We start from the raw sequence: 20,295 nt of genomic DNA on the forward strand, positions 1-20,295 counted from the left end.
ATGGGTGCCTGGGTGGCTCAGTTGGTTAAGCTACTGCCTTCAGCTCAGGTCATGATCCTGGAGTCCTGGGATCGAGTCCCGCATCGGGCTCCCTGCTCGGCAGGGAGTCTGCTTCTCCCTCTGACCCTATCCCCTCTCAGGTGTTCTCTCTCTCTCATTCTCTCTCTCTCAAATAAATAAATAAAATCTTAAAAAAAAAAAAAAAAAAAAAGAAGACTCAACACATCTGAGCAAAGAATCAGTAAACTTGAAGATAGGGCAATATAAATTACCCAAAATGAAACATGAAGAGAAAAGAGTATAAAAAGGAGGACTGGGCGCCTGGGTGGCTCAGTTGATTAAGCATCCAGCTCTTGATTTTGGCCCAGGTCATAATCTCAGGATCCTGGGATGGAGCCCCACATTGGGCCCCGCACTCATTGGGAGTCCGCTTAAGGATTCTCTCCCTCTGCCTCTCTCTTAAATAAATAAATAAATCTTAACCCCCCCCCCCCCAAAAAGAGGACAGACATCCAAAAGCTGTGGGCCATTATCAAAGAGTCTCAAACATGTAGTGGGAATTGCAGAAAAAGAGAGAGAATGAGGCCAAATAAATATGTTTTAAATCATGGCTGAAACTTATTTTTCAAAATTAATGAACAATACTAACCACAGTGGCAGGAAACTCAGAGAACACCAAGCAGGATAGATACCAAACAAAGCAAAACAAAACAAACAAAATCCCACATACACACCTAGGCATATACTATTCAAACTGTTTTAAACAAAAGCTAAAAAGAGAAATCTTAGAGGCAACCAGAGGGGGAAAACACACACGTGGTATAAAGGAAAGAAGTACAACAGATTTATTTTCAAGCCATAAGATAGTGGAGTGACATCTTAAAGGACAGGGGAGAAAAAAGAGTTAAATCAGAGTTCTATAGCTGGCAACAATATCTTTCTAAAATGAAGGAGAAATAAAAAACTTTCTCCGATAAACAAAAACCAAGAGGATTCATTATCAGCAGATCTTCACTACAGGAAGGTGGCAGAACAAGATAGACGAAACCTGGCTTTCAGGATCAATTGATGGAGTAGCGCTGCTCATCCTTCTGGACTTCCCTCATGGCTTTGAACTTCTACAAAAAAGAGAAATAGCTTTTTTTTTTTTTTTTTTTACTGTATTTGGGTCTCTGTTAAAGCATTTTAGCCTATATTCTAATTTGTACAGATGAGAGCCAGCTAGGGGGTTCTTTAAGCAAAAGAGTGACATGATCTCAGGGCACCTGGGTGGCTCAGTCATTAAGCGTCTGCCTTCGGCTCAGGTCATGATCTCAGGGTCCTGGGATCGAGTCCTACATTGGGCTCCCCGCTCAGTGGGGAGCCTGCTTCTCCCTCTGCCTCCCTCTCCCTGTCTCTGATGAATAAATACATAAAATCTTTTTTAAAAAATTAAAAGGATGATTCTAGCTGTTTGCTGTGACGATACAATAAAGAATCAGGATTACAGCAACAACCCAGATGAGGGATATTGGTGGTGATATTTAGTAGTGGAAGTGGTGAGAAGTTATGAGAAGTGGTTAGATTTTTGAGTATCAAGGTGAAGCCAACAGGATTTCTTGAAAATTTGGATGTGGAATATATGAAAAGAAATAATTATGGATTAATAGAATTTTTTTTTTGTCTGAGAAGATGAGAGATAGATTTGAGATGTGCTGAGATAAAGAAGCCTGGAGATAAAACACATTTGAGGAAGGAAACCAGAAGACTGGCTTTGGACATGTTAAATGTGGGATGTCTAATAAATGTCCTACTGGAGATAATGAAATGTCAGCTGGATATATAGTCTAGGTTCAGGGGAGAGGTGAAGCTAGAGAAATAAACTTTAGAATTATCGGCATAGAGATAATATTTAAAGTTATGAGACTGGGGAACCTGGGTAGTTCAGTCAGTTGAGCATCTGACTCTTGGTTTTGGCTTAGGTCATGATCTCAGGGTCACAGGATCGAACCCTGGGTCAAGCTCCATGTCCAGCAGGGAGTCTACTTTAGATTCTCTCCCTCTGCCCCTCCCCACACTCGCTCTTGTGCTTTCTCTCTAAAATAAACAAATAAATCATTGACAAATAAATAACGTTATGAGACTAGAAGATATCACCTGGGGTTATCTGAGGAACAAACCCCGGGACTGAGGAGGAACCAGCAAAGGAGACTGAGAAGGAGAATCTAACGATGTAAGAGGAAAACCTACAGAAAGCAGAGTTTTAGGAGCCAAGACAGGAAAAAAAAAAAATGTCTCCAGAAAAAGGGAGTAGCCAACTGTACAAAATGTTTCTGAGAGGTTGAGGTGAAGACTGAGAATCAGCGGTTGGACTTAGTCACACAAAGGGGTCATTAAAGACCTTGAAAAGAGGTTTGTCAAAAGAGTGGTAAAGTCAAAAACCTGGTTGGAATGAGTTTAAAAGAGAATGGAAGAAGAAAATTTGGAGACAGTGAGTATGGAAAACTCTGTTTAGGAGAAGCAGAGAAATGGAGTAGGAAGTAGGTGTGGGAAGAATTTTCTTTTTCTAGATCTTTTCTTGTTTTCTAAATATATCAATGCATTTTTTTCCTGATGAGAATGGTATAATAGAAAGGGAAAAGTTGCTGATGCTGGAGAGAAAAGGAAAGGATTGCTGTCTTTGAGCAGGTAAGTAGAGGATGGATTCTAGCTTTAAACAGGGGTTTGCCTTAAAGAGTAACACAGAGATTTCATCCACAGAAGCAGAAGAAAAGGCAGACGTAGCCTGATACATGTAGGGACGGGAATTGATAGAGGTTGTCTTCTGATTGTGCCTATCTTCTGATGAAGTAGGAGCAAAGTTGTTATTGGAGAATGGCAAATAGGGAGGACGTGTTCAAGGTTTGAGATCAGTGAAGGTGTGAAAGAGTGGCTCGGGAGACTGGAAAAGTGAATAAACTATCCAAGTATAGAGGGTTTGCAGAGCAGCACCAAAGGCCCACTTGAGTTTAACTGGTATCAGTTTGGGGGTTTTTCTTCAGCCATATTCAGCTGCATGGTTTGTGAAACTAAGTTGGCTGGATTTAATCTTAATTGGTTGGTTTTTGCCAGGATAGTTTGATGAAGGAGACTGGGGCAGGACAGTTGAGGGTGTATGGAAATTAGTCATTAATATTTTACTACGAATGCAATATCACCTTATATCTGTTAGAAAGTCTATTGTAAAAAAGACAAGATAACAAGTATTTGGGAGAATGTGCAGGAAGGAGAATCCTTGGGCACTGTTGGTGGGAATGGAAATTGATGCAGCCACTATGGAAAACCGTATGGAAGTTCCTCAGAAAATTAAAAATAGAACCACCATATGATCCTGAAATCCTACTTCTGGGTATATATCTGAAGGAAATGCAACCACCGTCTCACTATCTTGAAGAGATATCTGCACCCCCATGTTCACTGCAGCATTATTCACAGTAGCCAAGACATGGAAACAACCTAAATGTCCATCTATGGATGAATGGAAAAAAAATCTCAGATGTATATATATATTTATAAACACACACACACACACACACACACAGAAGGAAATCCTGCCTTTTGAGACAACATGAATAGACCATGAGGGCATTATGCTGAGTGAAATAAGTCAGACAGAGGAAGATAAATACTGTATAATACCACTTGAATGTAGAATCTAAAAAAGCTGAACGCATAGAAATGGAGAGTCGAATAGTGATTACCAGGGCTGGGGGTTGGGAGATATGACGAGATGTGGTCAAAGGGTATAAATTTCCGCTTATAAGATGAATCAGTTCTGAGGATTGGGCATGATGAGCATGGTTGACAATACTGTGTTGTAATCCTGGGCTAAGAGAGTAGATCTTAAATGTTCTCACCACACCTAAAACAACAACAACAAAAAAGGTAATTATGTGAGGTGCTGGAGGTGTTATCTAACCTTGTTGTGGTAATCATCTCACAATATATACGTGTATCAAACCATGACATTGTACATCTTAAACTTACACAATGTTATGTGTCAATAAAGGTGGAAAAACTATTTTATTATGGTACCTAAGCTGAGTAAGGCGAGAAATGAGGGGTGATGGGGCAGTAAAAGGGTAACAATCAATGGATTCTGACGGGGAGAAACATGAATAACTTGCCTAAAGCGTGTAAATATTCAGTTTCTCCTCTGGGAAAGTAGGATTTCTGCTAAATACATCCAAGGATGAATTCAGACTTAGCCTTCAGGACCAGCCTCATAAGTAATAGTATGCGACTATTTTCAGTGTCTCAAAAAGTTCTCCTCTACTGTTTGCTAATGCCCTAAATCCCCTCAACCCATTTGCTCCAATCACACAATCATTCTGTGAGGGTAAGTGATCCAATTTCACAACTTTTTTCAAGCGCGATGAATAGAGTATTTAAAAGAGCAGGAGGATACCCAACAAATGAAGGAGAAAAGAGTGTCCTGAGGAGAAGAGTAGAGGAGAATGACAGTGAAAATGAAAAACAATTTAACGATCCCGTCACAAGCGATATGTCAGGGAGGATGCCTCACTTCTAACTGCAGTTAACCAAAACCCCAGCTGGTAGTGGCACATAATAAGGACATTTATAACCTCACAAAAGTCTCATTGTAGTGACGTCGTTGGTTTGTTAGTTCAGTGACTCAGGGATGAGACTTTGCTCGTCACTCTTTTCTGTGGTCTCCAACAGGTCAGTGATTCTCCTAGCACACTGCTAGGTGGCAACTGGGCTTTTTAGCACTCCGTGTAGGTGACAATATCCAAAGGGAAGCAAAGGGAACATCTTCATTTCTGAGTGGAGAAAACTCTCCAGAGTCTCCCAGAAGACTTCCCTTTACATCAAAGCAGCTAGAATTACATCTCATGCCCACGTCTCAACCTTGCACTTCTCAAGGGAAATGAGAACTCCTCAGTTAGTTGAGCTAATGAAGATCCAACTCCAGCCTCCTCTCAAGGATATGGCCACTAGGAGGAGCCTGAGCAAAATCTGGGTTCTGTTGGCGGGGTAAAAGGGAAAAGTAAGTGTCCGTTTGGTAGTTAACCAAGAGAGGTATTGAAGGTGTTTTTTTCCTCAGAAGCCACTAATCACCTAAAACATCATGAGAAATACCACCTTACGCTAACACAGTTTCTCATGAATTACAGAGATGTTATCACCTTTTTTTTTAAATTTCTATCTTTTTTTTTTTAAGATTTTATTTATTTATTTGAGACAGAAAGAATGAGAGACAGAGAGCATGAGAGGGAGGAGGGTCAGAGGGAGAAGCAGACTCCCTGCCGAGCAGGGAGCCCGATGCGGGACTCGATCCAGGGACTCCAGGATCATGACCTGAGCCGAAGGCAGTCCCTTAACCAACTGAGCCACCCAGGCGCCCCTCACCTTTTTTTTTTTTTTTTAAGTGCAGCTAAACATTTAATGAAATTAATTCTTCTAGAATTCCTTGACTGAGGCCATCTTAAGATTTTGGAAGGAGAAAAAGAAAAACAGGGTAAAACTGAGAAAACTATGCAATTTGAGGAATTCTATTATCTGGGTTTTCAGAGATACCGCAACATTAAAACAAGTTGGTGAGAGAAAACTCTAACAGGGAGCCCTAACATATGTAACATAGGCATAGAGAATGGTGACTCTTGGGTGAAGAGACATGCAAATCAGACAGGAACGGAAACTCATACAGTCAAGATCATTCAAAGCAGATCTAAACCAACAGTTTAGGGCGCCTGGGTGGCTCAGTCGTTGGGCGTCTGCCTTCAGCTCAGGTCATGATCCCAGGGTCCTGGGTCGGGTCCCGCGTCGGGCTCCCTGCTCCGCTGGAAGCCTGCTTCTCCCTCTCACACTCCCCCTGCTTGTGTTTCTGCTCTTGCTGTGTCTCTCTCTGTCAAATAAATAAATAAAATCTTAAAAAAAACAAACAAAAAACCAACAGTTTATTTTCTTACCACTGTTGGGTTTGATTTAAAAAAAAAAACCAAAAACACAAAACCACTTAAGGCATCTTTCCAGAATATAAGCCTGAAAATAAGAGCTAAAGGCAGAAATAACAGTAGAAAACAAAAGGATTTACAGAAAGAATAATTTCATAATACTTAGAAAATACTGAGTTGTACTGGAAATGACTGACAAAAGCAAGCGAGGAAGCAAACAAGAACCACAAGACTCTCAGGAGAGGAAATCCTCACCCAGTACTTGGTGTAATCTCTTCCTGTACCATTTGTCATGCGCTCCACTTGACATTATAGTTATCTGTGGAGGTTTCTTATTTTTTTCTTGTTAGCAAGAGGGCAGAAACTATCAGGGAGGGGCCATTTATTAATTTATTTTATCCCTTACAGCATCTAGCATAGACCTTCTAGCAATACTATTGTTCAAATATTTGTTGACTTGAAACAAGCCCTTCAAAAAAAAAAAAGCCAGCAAAGGGAGCACTTCTGTTCCCTAAGAAATTTTAGTCAGAGAAAACGTTAGTCTTTGAAGAAAAAAATAAATCTGTAAAAAGAGATTAATTCAATTACAGGTGATCAGAACAAGAAAGCAGCTTTATGTTAGGAGCACTAGTTCCAGAGGAGGAAGAAGATTTAGAGATTAAATAAACTCATCAAAAGAATATGAAAGGCAGTGAAGTTGCAGGGGGTATAAACACAATTATTTCTGAATAACTTCTAAATCATATTAAACATTATTATTTCTATTCCTGTTTGTTAATCTTTCCTTGAAAACAGAATAAGGAGAAAGCCCAGAGAAAGTGCTCAGCTTAGGGCGCAGGTGGGAATTAAATGAAGATTGGTGATCCCTCCCGGCGTGGAGGCAGCAGACATGTATTAATTAAGCCTTACGCTCAAGTTTAGCGCTCAGCAGTTTACAAAGCCCTCTCATATAAGATATCCTATTTAGTGACGAGAGATTTAAGGAGGAGAGCAATGTGCTTAGGTCAGATAAATCTCCTTTTTCTTTTCATATTTACATTGCTGATGTACCTAAGGTTTGTAATGTTGCTAAGGTTTCTCTCTGAACCAGTAAGCAATTGTTTGCTTTTCTCCCTAAATAAATATTTATATTCCTAATAGGTTAGTAGTGAATTGTTCCCGGATACAGAATTCCTCGTAAAACTAGAATATTCCCAAATCTCCAAGGATGATCATGCCCTATTAAAATGCCCAAATTTTGCCAGCACCAAAAAGCCCCTACCACTTTCCCAGCAATTCCTCTGTGACTCTCCAAGGGTTGCTGGGACAGGTTAGAGTTCATAAAGTGTTCTTCCAGCTCACACCAGCAGCCCCTTTCTCAGCCACCCAAGCCCTTCGTTTCCCGTGTAAACAATGGTGCAAATACAGCAGCCCCCCACCGTGAAGCTCAGTACTTTTGTCCTGAAATGGTCAATAAAACTGCCATTGGCAAGATCAAGGTCTTCGAGAAGAAAGGGGGTGGATGAGAGCAGAAGGCAAATCACAAACATAGCTTCAAGTGTATTTCATCCATTGTGTGGTGCATATGTTTTCACGTCTCTGAAATTGGGGTGTGTCTGAATTTGTGGACTGCCGAGAACCATGTCTGTTGTTATTAGTGCCCCTACCATCCATCTGCAGCAAAGCTTGCAGAGAAATTCCTGGAGATAAAAGTGAAGCCTTCTTTTATAGAATGCTGCATCACTGATGCTGTTAATGTCAGAAAATGATATTGGTTGAAAATTCATGATTCTTGGTGTATTATCTATGGCTGCAAAACAACTCCCCAGTGTAGCAGCTTGAAACAACAAACACTTGTTAGCTCATGCAGTTCCTGTTGGTCAAGAATCTGAAAGGAGTTTAGCTGGGGGCTGCGGCTCAGAGTCTCTCATGAGGTGTAGCCAAGATGGCGTCGGGGCCAGTAGTCATCTGAATGCTTGACTGTGCTGGAAGATCCACTTCAGGCTCACTTACATGGCGGTTGTCCAGAGGTCTCAGTTCCTTACGGTGTGGGCTGCTTACAACATGGCAGCTGGTTTCCTCTGAAGTGAATAATCCAAGAGAAGAACTAAGAAGGAAGCCACAGTGACTTTCTATGTCCCAGTCTTGGAAGCCCCACACTGTCACATCCACTTTAGTCTGTTCATTAGAAGCAAGTCACAGAGTCCAGCCCACACTCAAGGGGAGGGAAGTAGGCTCCATTTACTGAAGGAAGGAATATCAAACAATTTATGGACATAGTTTTAAAACTACCACTCTTGGGCACAAACGTGATTGAAAAGTGAGTCCCTGCATATGAAGAAACTTTCACTTAGATTCTTTATTTTTTTTTAAAGACTTAAATTTTTAAAGTAATTTCTTCACCAAATGTGGGACTCGAACTCGCAACCCTGAGAACGAGAGTCACATGCTCCACAGACAGAGCCAGCCAGGAGCCCCTCATTGAGATTCTTAAAGTATGTACAGGAGTGATATATGAGAAAATATCTAAATAGTCTAAGAGAGCTCTTTCATAAGTGTAAAATGAAACTTCTCAGTCATATTAAAGCATCGTGTTGTAGTGTTATTGGCAGGGATTTTTTGTGATATATAAATTAATATACATAAAATAACCGATGTGTCTCAGATTCAAGATAGTTAACAGGCTTTTAAAAACCAGTGAAAATAAAGTTTAGGAAGCAATCGCCTTTGTTGCTGTAACAAACCCTTTCTCCGACTTGCCTTTTAAAATTATTTAAGTCGTCATAACCCCCAGAAGCTCTATCTTACACAAATATTACAGCAAGTTTTTAAATCAGTCTTATCTTTAAGTGAAATGACTTTTCCACTTGCATTCCTCTTTGATTTTCATGTGTCTTAGTAAAATGCTTATGTAACTGCTTGAGCTTTTTCATGAATTCAGCAATTAAAAGGATAATTTTGGGACTGGGTTTTCTATCCATATATTTAAAGTTCGGAGGATAAATGCACTGTCCAGGGCTCACATTCAGTGGTATAGCCACAATGGTTATTAAGAAATTGAGACAATTCCACACCAAGAAGTACATAGGCACTATGGTTCCTGATCCCTCTCTTACCATCCCATGACCTCCCTAGGATCCAGCAACTGAAAGAGTACTGCCTGGCATCAAGGGGTTGGGTAGGGGTGTGTGGGGATGGAGGGACAGGAGGGACTCTGGGACCTTCCTCCATTACTATGTCTAGCGTCTTTTCTGACGGATGCATGCTGTGCTGTGACTGTTACAAATACTTGGACTATCAAACGAGTACCTATGGTAATGAGAACCAATAATTACTTTTGTATTTGTGTTTAAGAGGAATGCACTGAACTTGGAACAGGGTAATTCTTAGTTTGACATCTAAATATGTCTGAATTTTAATTCGATGTTGTAGATCCCTGAAAACAAAGCACTGTCCTCTGGATTCACTAGATGGATGTACGTTAGGTCAAATTATAGCTCAGCTACAAAAAATTAAAGCAGGAGGGTTACTTGATGTTTTTACAGATCATAATTATTTTGGAAGGATTCTGAACAAAGCCAGAGTTTAAAAACATCTTATAATTTTCTAAGTAAGAGATATAAGTACTTAAATCATAAATCTGACCAGCATTTCTATTAGAATGCAACATATAAACTCAAGGCGAATATTTTATTTGAATATATTCTTTGGTGATTCTCAGCTCTTTTCTCATACCAATAATTCCTTAGAGAATCTTTCAAGATCATGGATTCAAATACGGATAATATTTAAAAGAAAATAAATATTTAAAAAACATTTTACAAACAAGGTAACACTTCTCCTAAAAATACAGAAAATGTATTTTATATCTGCAAAATGGCCAATTTAATAAAAATTCTTTAGGTAGGTTTGCCTTTCCCCCCATTTTTTTTTTTAAAGATTTTTTATTTATTTATTTGAGAGAGAGAGAATGAGAGACAGAGAGCATGAGAGGGAGGAGGGTCAGAGGGAGAAGCAGACTCCCTGCCAAGCAGGGAGCCCGATGCGGGACTCGATCCAGGGACTCCAGGATCATGACCCGAGCCGAAGGCAGTCGCTTAACCAACTGAGCCACCCAGGCGCCCCACCTTTCCCCCCATTTTTTAATAGATTTTATCCCTAAGAAATCTCTACATCTAATGTGGGGCTTGAAGTCACAACGGTAGGATTAAGAGTTGCACACTTCACTGACTGAGCCAGCCCGATGCCCCCTTTTCCTTTTTTTATGTCAAAGTCTACATTTACAATCTGATGCAAGGATAAAAGTAAAATAAAAGGACTTGGTGGACATACTTACAAAGACTTTTAATACAAATTGGCATCCCCACTGTTCTGAAAAACAAAACAAACAAGAAAACATATGAAGAACTGAGACTCTTTCATAGGTCCCCAAACCCCTTTCTAGTCATGATTTATTCCATAAAAGTGAGGATTAAAATAAGGTTGTATATTATCATCAGAAGAGGGCTTATTTTTTCTCACAATCTTTTTGTCCACATAATTATAGAAAGTGAGAGTAAGCAGCTATAATACAAAACCACAGGAACTTAGAAATTTAAATTCTGACTTCTGACTGCATTTAGAAATAGACATGATGCTTCACCAAACATGCATGCACACACACACATTTTGTATATACACATATAAATTCGACAAAGAATAAGCTGACATAAAGGGAGCTTCAAAGATGTCGAACAGTTAAGTTACAGTTGTAACCATTTACAATATTCCTGAACTGAGGTGGAATCTTTTTTCCAGTTAGCTTATTGTTTGCCTTTAAATTATTTTCCTCAACATGTTTTCCAAACTTGTTAGGGTGACCAAACTCTTGGAAGCCATGATGCCCTTTACATAGCACCATGAATTACTGATGTACTTAATTCTAGCATAAAATTATACAAGCTGGGAACGATTTTACCAGCAGAAGATATAACCTTTATTATGGCTCTCACATCTCAAAAATGATACTACTACCAATAAAATATTTATTAAACCACATTTCATAGCAAGATAATAAATAACACAATTTGAGCCAAGCCAACCATCTAGAAATGCATGATTCAAAGACAGATGGGTGATTGAGACAACTGCTTATGCTTAATTTCTTCCTCTTCCCTGTAATTTGCTTTTTTTCTGATCTTCGCTTCCAGGGTCTGATTTCTTGGCTGACTCTGACTTGAAACCTGTTCATCTTAACCTGGCCCAACATGATCTGAACCTTGGCTCCTCCCTGAAGATGCAGGCTATTTTAATACACTCCCATTTCTGCAAGTGCTGCCAGCAGGTCCCTAGGATTGTGGCAAGAGGATCTTGAGGTGCTCTAGAAATCTAGCTGAGGTACAGATCCAAGGAGACAGGGTTAGTGCAGAAAAGACGAATAGCATTCCTTGTGCCTGAACGTGGCATGCAATAGGTGCTCAATAAAGTACTGGCTGATTGGAAAAAGCATCTCCAAAAGTCAGCTTGGGAATGGAAGGGGCAAGTCAGAATTAAGAACAGGATCTGAAGTCAAGGTAAGACAGTAAAAGAACAAGGCAGGGGAAATGGAGAGCAGGAAATAGCCCGAGGTGCCCCTGAGCCTGGCAGGACACTAAGCCAGTTTGGACAATCTATATCCTATCTTATTCCACAAATAATCTGAACAGCTAAGTGAAAGTAGCTTGGAGCTCATAAATGTAGAGCATCCTATTATTCTTTTTCTATGTCAAGTCTGAAATGTAGTTGTCTAGGATAGAAAACCTTTGGACACCAAATTGCACATTTTCTTTTTGTGGCTGTAATTTGGTAGGGAGCTGAAAACACAGGAGTACTTTTGCCCTGTAAGCTCGGATTCTTTTTGTCTATTTAATAAACGTAGGGAATGATTTTAAATATAGAGCATTTTCCATACATGTCTACAAAATGGTTATTGAATACATGGGCAGCTGCTTTTGTTTTTCACGAATTGGTTCGCTTCTGTTCACTTGTTTGGTTGTCTGCTATCACTTTGGAGGTAGGCAAATTGTAGTTGGAATTAACATTTTAAAATTAGGAAAAAACTAGGGGTGTCCGATTCTTAGTTTCGGCTCAGGGACACGGTCTCAGGGTCGTGGGATCGAGCCCCACGTCAGGCTCTGTGCTCAGCAGGGAGTCTCCTTCTCTCTCTGCCCCTTTCCCCGCTCGCTCTTTTTCTCTCAAATAAATTAATAAATCTTAAAATTAGGAAAAAACGACTTGAAACTTTAATTTTGTTTACATTGGGAAAACATGACTATCCTCTAATTTTGAGATAGAGCATCCCAAACTAGCTCATAGGCAGACACTTTGAGAAAAATATACAATTGAATCAAGAAATTCCCACTGAGGGGCACCTGGGTGGCTCAGTCATTAAATGTCTGCCTTCGGCCCAGGTCATGATGCCGGGGTCCTGTGATCGAGCCCCACATCGGGCTCCCTCCTCAGCGGGAAGCCTTCTTCTCCCTCTCCCACTCCCCCTGCTTGTGTTCCTGCTCTTGCTGTCTCTGTCAAATAAATAAAATCTTAAAAAAAAAAAAAAATCCCACTGAATTTTTTCCCTCTTTCCTTTGTGGGATATTGAAAATTAACTTTATAACATATTATTGTCCACTTCCAAAGCTTTTCAGTATTGGTCCAACTGAGAAATATTCCATGTCCCCTCCCCCACCTTTTGGATTAATTTATAATTAACGATAACTTCTATTGAACACTATCGTCTCAGGGGCTTGGTACAATTACCTTATCTGATCCTTTAACAGATCTGTGAGGTATTATCCCCATTGTGCAAAGGAGGAAAAGAGGATGCAGAAAGGTTAGTTTGCCCAAGGTGGTGCAGCGAGTAAGCGGCCAAAGCGGGAATGAAGCCCACGCCCCTCTGGCTCCCAGTTGGTGATCTCTGGAGCACAGGGCTTTGCTAGGACCAGGGTCATCAACCCACTTGATCGTCAACAGGCCTTTACACTCGGGCCCTGCAGGATGCTGCCGTTCTGACGCGTCTTCTCTCTCTCCTGCTGCCTTTTGGCCCCTCTGGACTGCCGTGCTTTCGCCACAGTCCAATCTTAGGGTTCATCCCTCCAGCTGGAGTCCTCTTCCCCCAACTTCTCCTCAGATGCTCATTTGCAAGGCTCGCTTCCTCACTTGGTTTTGCTCTGACATCACTTCAGGAAGGCTTTGCTGACTACCCTAGTTACAACTGCAGCCTCAGCGCTCCTCACCTTTATTCTGCTGGTCCTCCCTCACCCTTACCACTCTGCAATGTGTGTGATCTCCAGGAGGGCAGTGAGAGGGCTTCTGGTTGCTCTTGGTCTCTGCCACCGGCATTAGTGCCTGGCACAAAGCAGACAATATGGGTTCAACGAGTGGAGACTCAGAAACTTAACCTATTAGCCTTTGCTCTTGTTAAGTCGTATAGCAAATTAATGTTCAGAAATACAGGGACTAGATAAAAAGGTAGTTTCATGGAAACTGTTGGTGCAAATCTTCATATAGCATTCATTTTAGGCCATGTGTGTGCGTTTAGGCCTAACTGTAATTTCTTATGGTTTTTCCTAAAGCATCTTTAAAAACAAAAGTTTTATTCTGAAGTTTTTTTTTTTTAAAAAAGATTTTATGAGAGAGAGAGCGTGTGCACAAGCAGGGGGAGCAGCAGGCAGAGGGAGAAGCAGGCTCCCTGCTGAGCAGGGAGCCCGATGTGGGACTCGATCCCAGGACCCTGGGATCATGACCTGAGCCGAAGGTGGACGCTTAACCATCTGAGCCACCCAGGCATTCCTGAAGTTTTAACTTCTTAATCCAACCCAAATGTTATGATATATATCTACAATGTTACACATAGCATAATCTATATACATGTACTTTTTATTAAAATATAGGGAACATCGGGACACCTGGGTGGGGCAGTCGGCTCAGGTCATGACCTCAGGGTTGTGGGATTGAGCCCCAGGTCGGGCTCCACGCTCAGCACGGAGTCTGCTTAAGTTTTTCTCTCCCTCTCCCTCTAATAAATAAATAAACCTTTTAAAGTATATATAGAGAACAAAAAACCCCTATGAATTATGTTTACATTGAACAAAAATTTTAAACAGCGCCAGCTATGCGATGACAGTATTGTTAATTGGGGGAAACCCAGCTACTGTTTCCCTAATAAAATTTTTTATTATGGTACTTTGTTTTTATGGAATATTTCACACATAAGGTTACATGAAAATTTTGCTTGACTGTCACCCAATTTTCCTGGTTGACTTCACTAAGCAATGTACAATGTACTTAAGGCTTCAGTATCTGCACTTGATTGTGGGCAGAATAGTGATACATGATTTATCATAAAACTACCTTTTCTGTTTAAAGAGAACAGATTTTTACGTCTGTATGGTCTAGTACATGTACTGCTAATTCAAATCCTTATTGTAAATAGTTGCACTGTATGTACATGCATACTTAAATTGCTTTTCTGGGCCAAAGTATTACAAGCAGCATACATATTTTTTAAATACATGAAAACTTGGGGGTATTATTAAAATTCTGAAATCTAGTAACCTAATCTAATTGGAACATTTTTTATTCCAGGAGAAATTATCCAAACTATTACCTTAGACAAAAATAGAGGTTTACAAGATCTATCTTCTTTCCTCTCTTCCCCTCTCCTTTTATTTGTACTTGAGATTACTTGCAGGTATCCAAAAATAAATTATTTCATTGCCACCTATTAGGAGGAACACAGCCCAAGATGCTAATTAGCAAATCTGAAAAGAATGAAAATACGTACCTTAAAAATCCTGCTACACAATTACAAGTTGGTTGTGTGTATATCAAACAGATATTATTGCTTGGGTAATAAATAGTTAACACGATTCAGATGTATTCAAGAAAAAACTTTCGCGTTTCTTGCACACACCTTAAGTCTCTGCACCCCTTAAGCATGTGAACTTTTTTTTTTTTTTTAAAGATTTTATTTATTTGACAGACACAGCGAGAGAGGGAACACAAGCAGGGGGAGTGGGAGAGGGAGAAGCAGGCTTCCCACGGAGCAGGGAGCCCGATGTGGGGCTCAATCCCAGGACCCTGGGACCATGACCTGAGCCGAAGGCAGACGCTTAACGACTGAGCCACCCAGGCGCCCCAAGCATGTGAACTTTTAAATACTAAACAAATGATACTATCTCTTTCCCTGCCTTGAGGTTATCCTCCCCAACAGCACTGTGAACCACACGATATTATAGTACGGTCTTGCTCTCAGCATTGCTTCAACTTCCCCAGCTTATTATACTCATGTCCACAATCTAGGAGAAAGTAAAAAGCATTACTTTCGTGGTCTTTTCTTTCACTCAGTCTTGTTCATAGTTATGTGGCTGAAGTTCCTAGAAGTCCCAAGAATCAAACTGGTACTATCATATTAATAATTTAAAAAACACAACAAAATTTTAATTCTCTTTCATTATCACCTCTTTTATGTAGTATCCTGAAGCTTCCAAATGTGAATTTTTCTGGTAATTCTATCATCTTTCGTCTTGATATCAATTTTTTGAAAAATTTCTTACTGGTCTTGTTTGGCAGAATAGCATAATTTAACTGTTTCTCGATTCAGTCATTGTTATGAACACATATTACACGACACGGAGTTCTGACATAAACATACGTTTACCTTCGGGCTTTCCTGTACAAGGCAATCTCCCCACACACTATTTAGCTCCTGATTACTATAGATGTAAAAAGACTCTGTGGAATCTTCTATCAGTGAGTCAGTGTACTTCCCCTGCTGCATAACATCCCCAGCCCCTCGTGTGGCTGTATCATCTAATCTGGCCTGGGCTTGGAAATCTGATAACTAAAGCTGTTACAATAATGTATTCATTACGTTAGCAAGGTTCTTCATGGTATTTGCTGGGTTCTCCCCTGAGGAAAAGACAACAGCTTTTGCTTACAGATTCTGTGGCATTTATGTGGCACACTCTGCTTCTCAGTGTTTCTGTGAGCTTAAATATTTTAATTATGTTTTCATTTTTAGCTCTTCCTACAATGTCCTAACATTTATTGCTTAAAAATATTTAAGTAAAAAATGTCCCTAAATCAAATTTTAATTTCCATAAATGTCTAGAGCAATGGCTATACAAATTAACATGAAATCAATTGCATTGGTGTTCTTTGGCAGTATGTTCAGAGAAATGGTGACCAGATCTTAATACCAGGAATTATGAAGAGTTGCCAATACGTTTTCTAGTGAGAAGCATTTACTTCCTAGTGTTCATCGTGATAAGAAGGTTGATACTTCAAATAATTTATTGCTGCTTTATAGTATACATAATTAAATGAAGAAACATGTTAAACTCAAGGGAATTTTTAATAGTTACTTGCAATTGTTATTGCAGGCAACAACTTGTACATGATTTTATTTCCAAATCCACAAAAAACAAATTTTATACAAATCAGCACTGTAAAAATGTCAATTACAGCCCCAGAGGCTTTGCTGGCAGAATAATTGTCTAAATTCTAGGATATGGGGAACAGGTTTTTTCTGGATTCATCCTTTTTTTTTTCATTTTCATTTTTTTTACAAAAAAAATTTACAAGTGAAATGTTACTACAAAACTTTTTATAAGGAATTTTTGTAAAACATTTACATTTTACCATCAACTATTTGTTTTAAAATCATTATGTAGATTTAATACCCTATGCTGCACATCAATTTATGTGGGATGACAACTTAGTGACATGCATAAAAAAACACCACAAGGCATTAAAATGAAGACTTAAATACAAATATTGTTGCAATAAAACAGTTATAAAATTGAAAAATAGGACCTAAACATCATGCTTATCTAAGTTTGACAAATTAACTTTTTCTCCTAGATTACACACTTTTATTACTGCTCTCATGAGAGTGTGATAAATAATGACTTAACATCAAGTTCTAATGTAATCAGCAACACATACACAAACCTAACCAAAGAAAGTATACTGTAAGAAAAAACTATTCTAACACTGGAGTTCTACCATGATAAATACATATCTTTGCACTGATAATTACAATAAAGAAAAGTTTTATAACGGTGGCAAAGGGAATGAACAGTGAAATGCCATTAAATATGACTCTACTGCACATCTGTGCCCTATTACTTATAACAGCTATATCCCACTGAGTCAAATAAAGGACACTGAAATTTACGATTCTTATAAGACAGAAAAGTGGATTCAGAATGGTATGCAGAACAGACTGTCAAAATATTTCTAATTTCAGTGGTGAAATGTGCACCTGCTAACACAAATTAATATATTTTATATGCTATAAAGCTATCCAGATTCAGTTTGTTAAATTTATAATAGGCCTCATTGTTGATTAAAAAATAACTTCCATTTCTGATGAGCATACACAGGTATGCATTAAAACTGGTTCATGGAATAACGGTGCAGAGAGCTCATACTTGGTATTAACAACAACAAAAAGTGTCACTTTGAGGAAACATGATTCAAACGTTAGGAAAGTTTCTTTGCATAAAAAAATTTATAGCACTGATTGTGTAGCATAATGATAGATAAAATATATATTTGATGTTTCAGCTCCTATATAATAAAATTAAAATTAACACTACCAAATGCTCCTCTGTACCAAACAAAACAACAAACTGATTCTGATGTTTTAAAGCCAGATACATCAGTTGTTAAGAGTACATTAAATAAAATATACAAAACAATTTACAAAATCCAACTAAAATTAAAGACTTTGTTACAAGTCTACAAAAGCTTTAAGAAACTTGAAATTTATAACCACAGTGTAAAAATTTTTTTCCTTTAATCTCAAAGCTTTTTTATACAAACTGAAAGCACAAAAGACCTTCAGTTTTATATAACGCTACAAAGGGCTGGCCTAAAGTGTACATAGTGTAAACAGTGATCATTACAGTATTTCTCCTTCATCAAAAATACAAGAAACATTACAATTTTGGAAGAGAATTCGCATGAGTAGTACTTTTCCTGAAATAATAGAGAATGCACAAGAAAACACGTACCTTTATTCAAACGGTTCCCAAACAAATGTTAATAAACCAGGCAGTTAAAAATTTTAGTTTTCCAATTGTCAATTCCAATTCCATTAATGTTTCCACGTAAATACATTTTTAAAGTAAGAGGTATCTTACTAATACGTAAGCTGTTGGTATAATCCAAATTTTTTTCATGAGACTTTTGGCCATCTTTCCTATAAGATCCTTGCATAAACAATAAAATACATTTTTTTCCTTTAGTCACTTATTTGAACATTATTCTGATTTTTAAAAAATAACCTGCTTCGTAATATCACATTGTTATATATTTGTTAGGCTGTCTTTTTAGGGAAAATTCAGTTATCGGCATAACATAAAGACATTTCTATGTTATAAATTCGTAACCAGCCTTCTAACAGAGTTCTAGAAATAAATGAGATTGGCTAAATTTTAGTAGAGAGGAAAACGGAATTTGTAATGTAGTTAAAAAGATAATTTTCTGCTGGCCTTAAAAAAAGGTGTGATAATTCCTTCTTTGGCTACCAAGTCAAAGCATAAAGAATTCTGCACATTGTCAACATAAATCATATTTACAGAATATGAAACTACAGAATGATTTATACTCTATGCAAATATTTCCAATATAAACATTTAAAATGAATTTTGTGGTTTAACCTAGGGTTAGGAATATAATCAATCCTAACTTCAAAACCTTACATGTTAAGTTGCCTCATTTTATTTTTCTGAAGCTATTATGAGTTTTGTTTTAACCACCCTCCCCACCCCAGTATTTTTCTAAGGTTTCAATCTAAAATTTAACCTAAAGTTTAGCTCTAAGTTCTTCTTGTGTCTCCAAATGGAGAAAGTAATTGGACTTCACTGATTGTCTGCATACACACTACTATAATGTAGTGGTAATAAAGATCTGAGCTGCATCTCAGATTACTTTTTTGGAACTTACTCTAATTCAAATGTTGAAGAATTTCTAACATTTAGAAAAGACGGCCAAAACTATTTTCAGTTGACTTTCCAAAAACAAGCTAAGGAAATAAAGTATTATCCCTATCATTAGTTAGCTGTTTTCTGTGCTACAAGGGGGGAAAAAAAACCTACATAAAAATATTACTGACTGAATTTGTAACAAAGTACTTCCAAAGAAAACAAGTCCAATTAAGGTCCAGCCTGCAAACACTGAGGTCTGTCTTTTTAAACATGTTAACACATAATGTTAAGAGAGGGGGAAGATTCAGTTTAAGGATTATGTGATCTATTTCCAAATAACTACAACTTATAGTATGGAGGAAATACTTTTCTGTTTCTAGTATATCAGTTTGCTTTTTGTATTTTTAAAAATTCAACACTTTATGTGTTGACCCAAAATCTTGGAATACTTAAAGAAGCCAAGAATGAAAACATGATTTCCTACTCTGTAATCCACTTGACCAGCCCATTTCCAGATTTTCAAAGGTGTGTAAACTTAAGTGCAGCACTAGAGGTCTCTGTTATAAATAACTTTTCAGAATTCTTCCATGTTGGTTGAAACATTGGGAGTTGCTGGGTTTGAATCTTGAGAAATGGCTGCAACTGTGACAATTCTTGGGGAGCCAAGCACCTCTGTAACAGATGAGTCCAGTTCTCCCGAGGTAACAATGGCAAGAGCTGTCCCACCACCTTTCTTATTCTGGTGCGTTTTGACATGTTTGGAGAGATGATCACTCCGCATAAACCTTTTGGAACATTCTGGGCATTCAAATCTCTTTTCACCTAAACAAAAAAAATAGTAAATGAAGTCATACACATTTTATTTAAATGAAATTATAATTTTAAATAATTTCTCTTTGGATCATACTTTGCTTTTGTTTAACTTTTGACTAGTTGCAAAATACCTTCTTTCTGTTTTCATTTGAAAATGCCATCAAACAAGGGGCACCTGGGTGGCACAGTCAGTTAAGTGTCCACTCTTGGCTCCGGCTCAGGTCATGGTATCAGGGTTTCTCTCTCCCTTTCCCCATTGTGCTCCCTGCTCTCTCTCTCTCAAATAAATAAATCTTAAAAAAATTAAAAATAAATAAAATGCTATCAAACAAGCAGTGCAGTATAGAAGAGCATGTGATGGGGAATAAATGACCTGAGTTAAAGTCCTGATTCTACTAAGGCCTGGAAGTAAAAGCTGGAGCAAGTGAAGTACTACTCAGTTTCCCCATCTACGATACAAGGGAATTTCTAACAGATGATCCCAAAAATCTCTTCCAGGTATAATAATATATAATGTTCGAGGCTTATGTCCACTCTTCCTTAAAAACTACCGTCTCCAGGGCACCTGGGTGGCTCAGCTGGTTAAGCGACTGCCTTCGGCTCAGGTCATGATC

At 38.5% G+C, this 20,295-nt stretch overlaps 1 protein-coding gene and 1 long non-coding RNA gene across 3 annotated transcripts in view; both read right to left on the reverse strand.

Annotated features, from left to right (window-relative positions):
- Positions 1-780: 780 nt before the first annotated feature.
- LOC135362103 (uncharacterized) lies at positions 781-13,660 on the reverse strand. Its single transcript, XR_010406505.1, has 3 exons — positions 13,166-13,660; positions 10,252-10,286; positions 781-1,118 (listed from the first exon to the last, which is right to left on the reverse strand). It is a non-coding gene; the product is annotated as an uncharacterized LOC135362103 (long non-coding RNA).
- A 2,623-nt stretch (positions 13,661-16,283) lies between these two features.
- The window catches only part of SP4 (Sp4 transcription factor), an 87,897-nt gene continuing 83,885 nt past the window's right edge, over positions 16,284-20,295 (reverse strand). The window contains exon 6 of one of the 2 annotated variants that reach the window (XM_045864593.3): positions 16,284-19,690. In XM_045864593.3, the coding sequence (XP_045720549.1) occupies positions 19,443-19,690 (248 nt within the window). In that variant the 3' untranslated portion in view covers positions 16,284-19,442. The remainder of the gene's footprint in view (positions 19,691-20,295) is intronic. The other variant, XR_010406504.1, reaches the window with a different exon arrangement.

This window comes from Mirounga angustirostris, unplaced genomic scaffold (assembly GCF_029215605.1).
Source record: "Mirounga angustirostris isolate CCGP_5_RB_7025 unplaced genomic scaffold, mMirAng1.0.hap1 SCAF_12, whole genome shotgun sequence".
NCBI classification, from domain to species: domain Eukaryota; kingdom Metazoa; phylum Chordata; class Mammalia; order Carnivora; family Phocidae; genus Mirounga; species Mirounga angustirostris.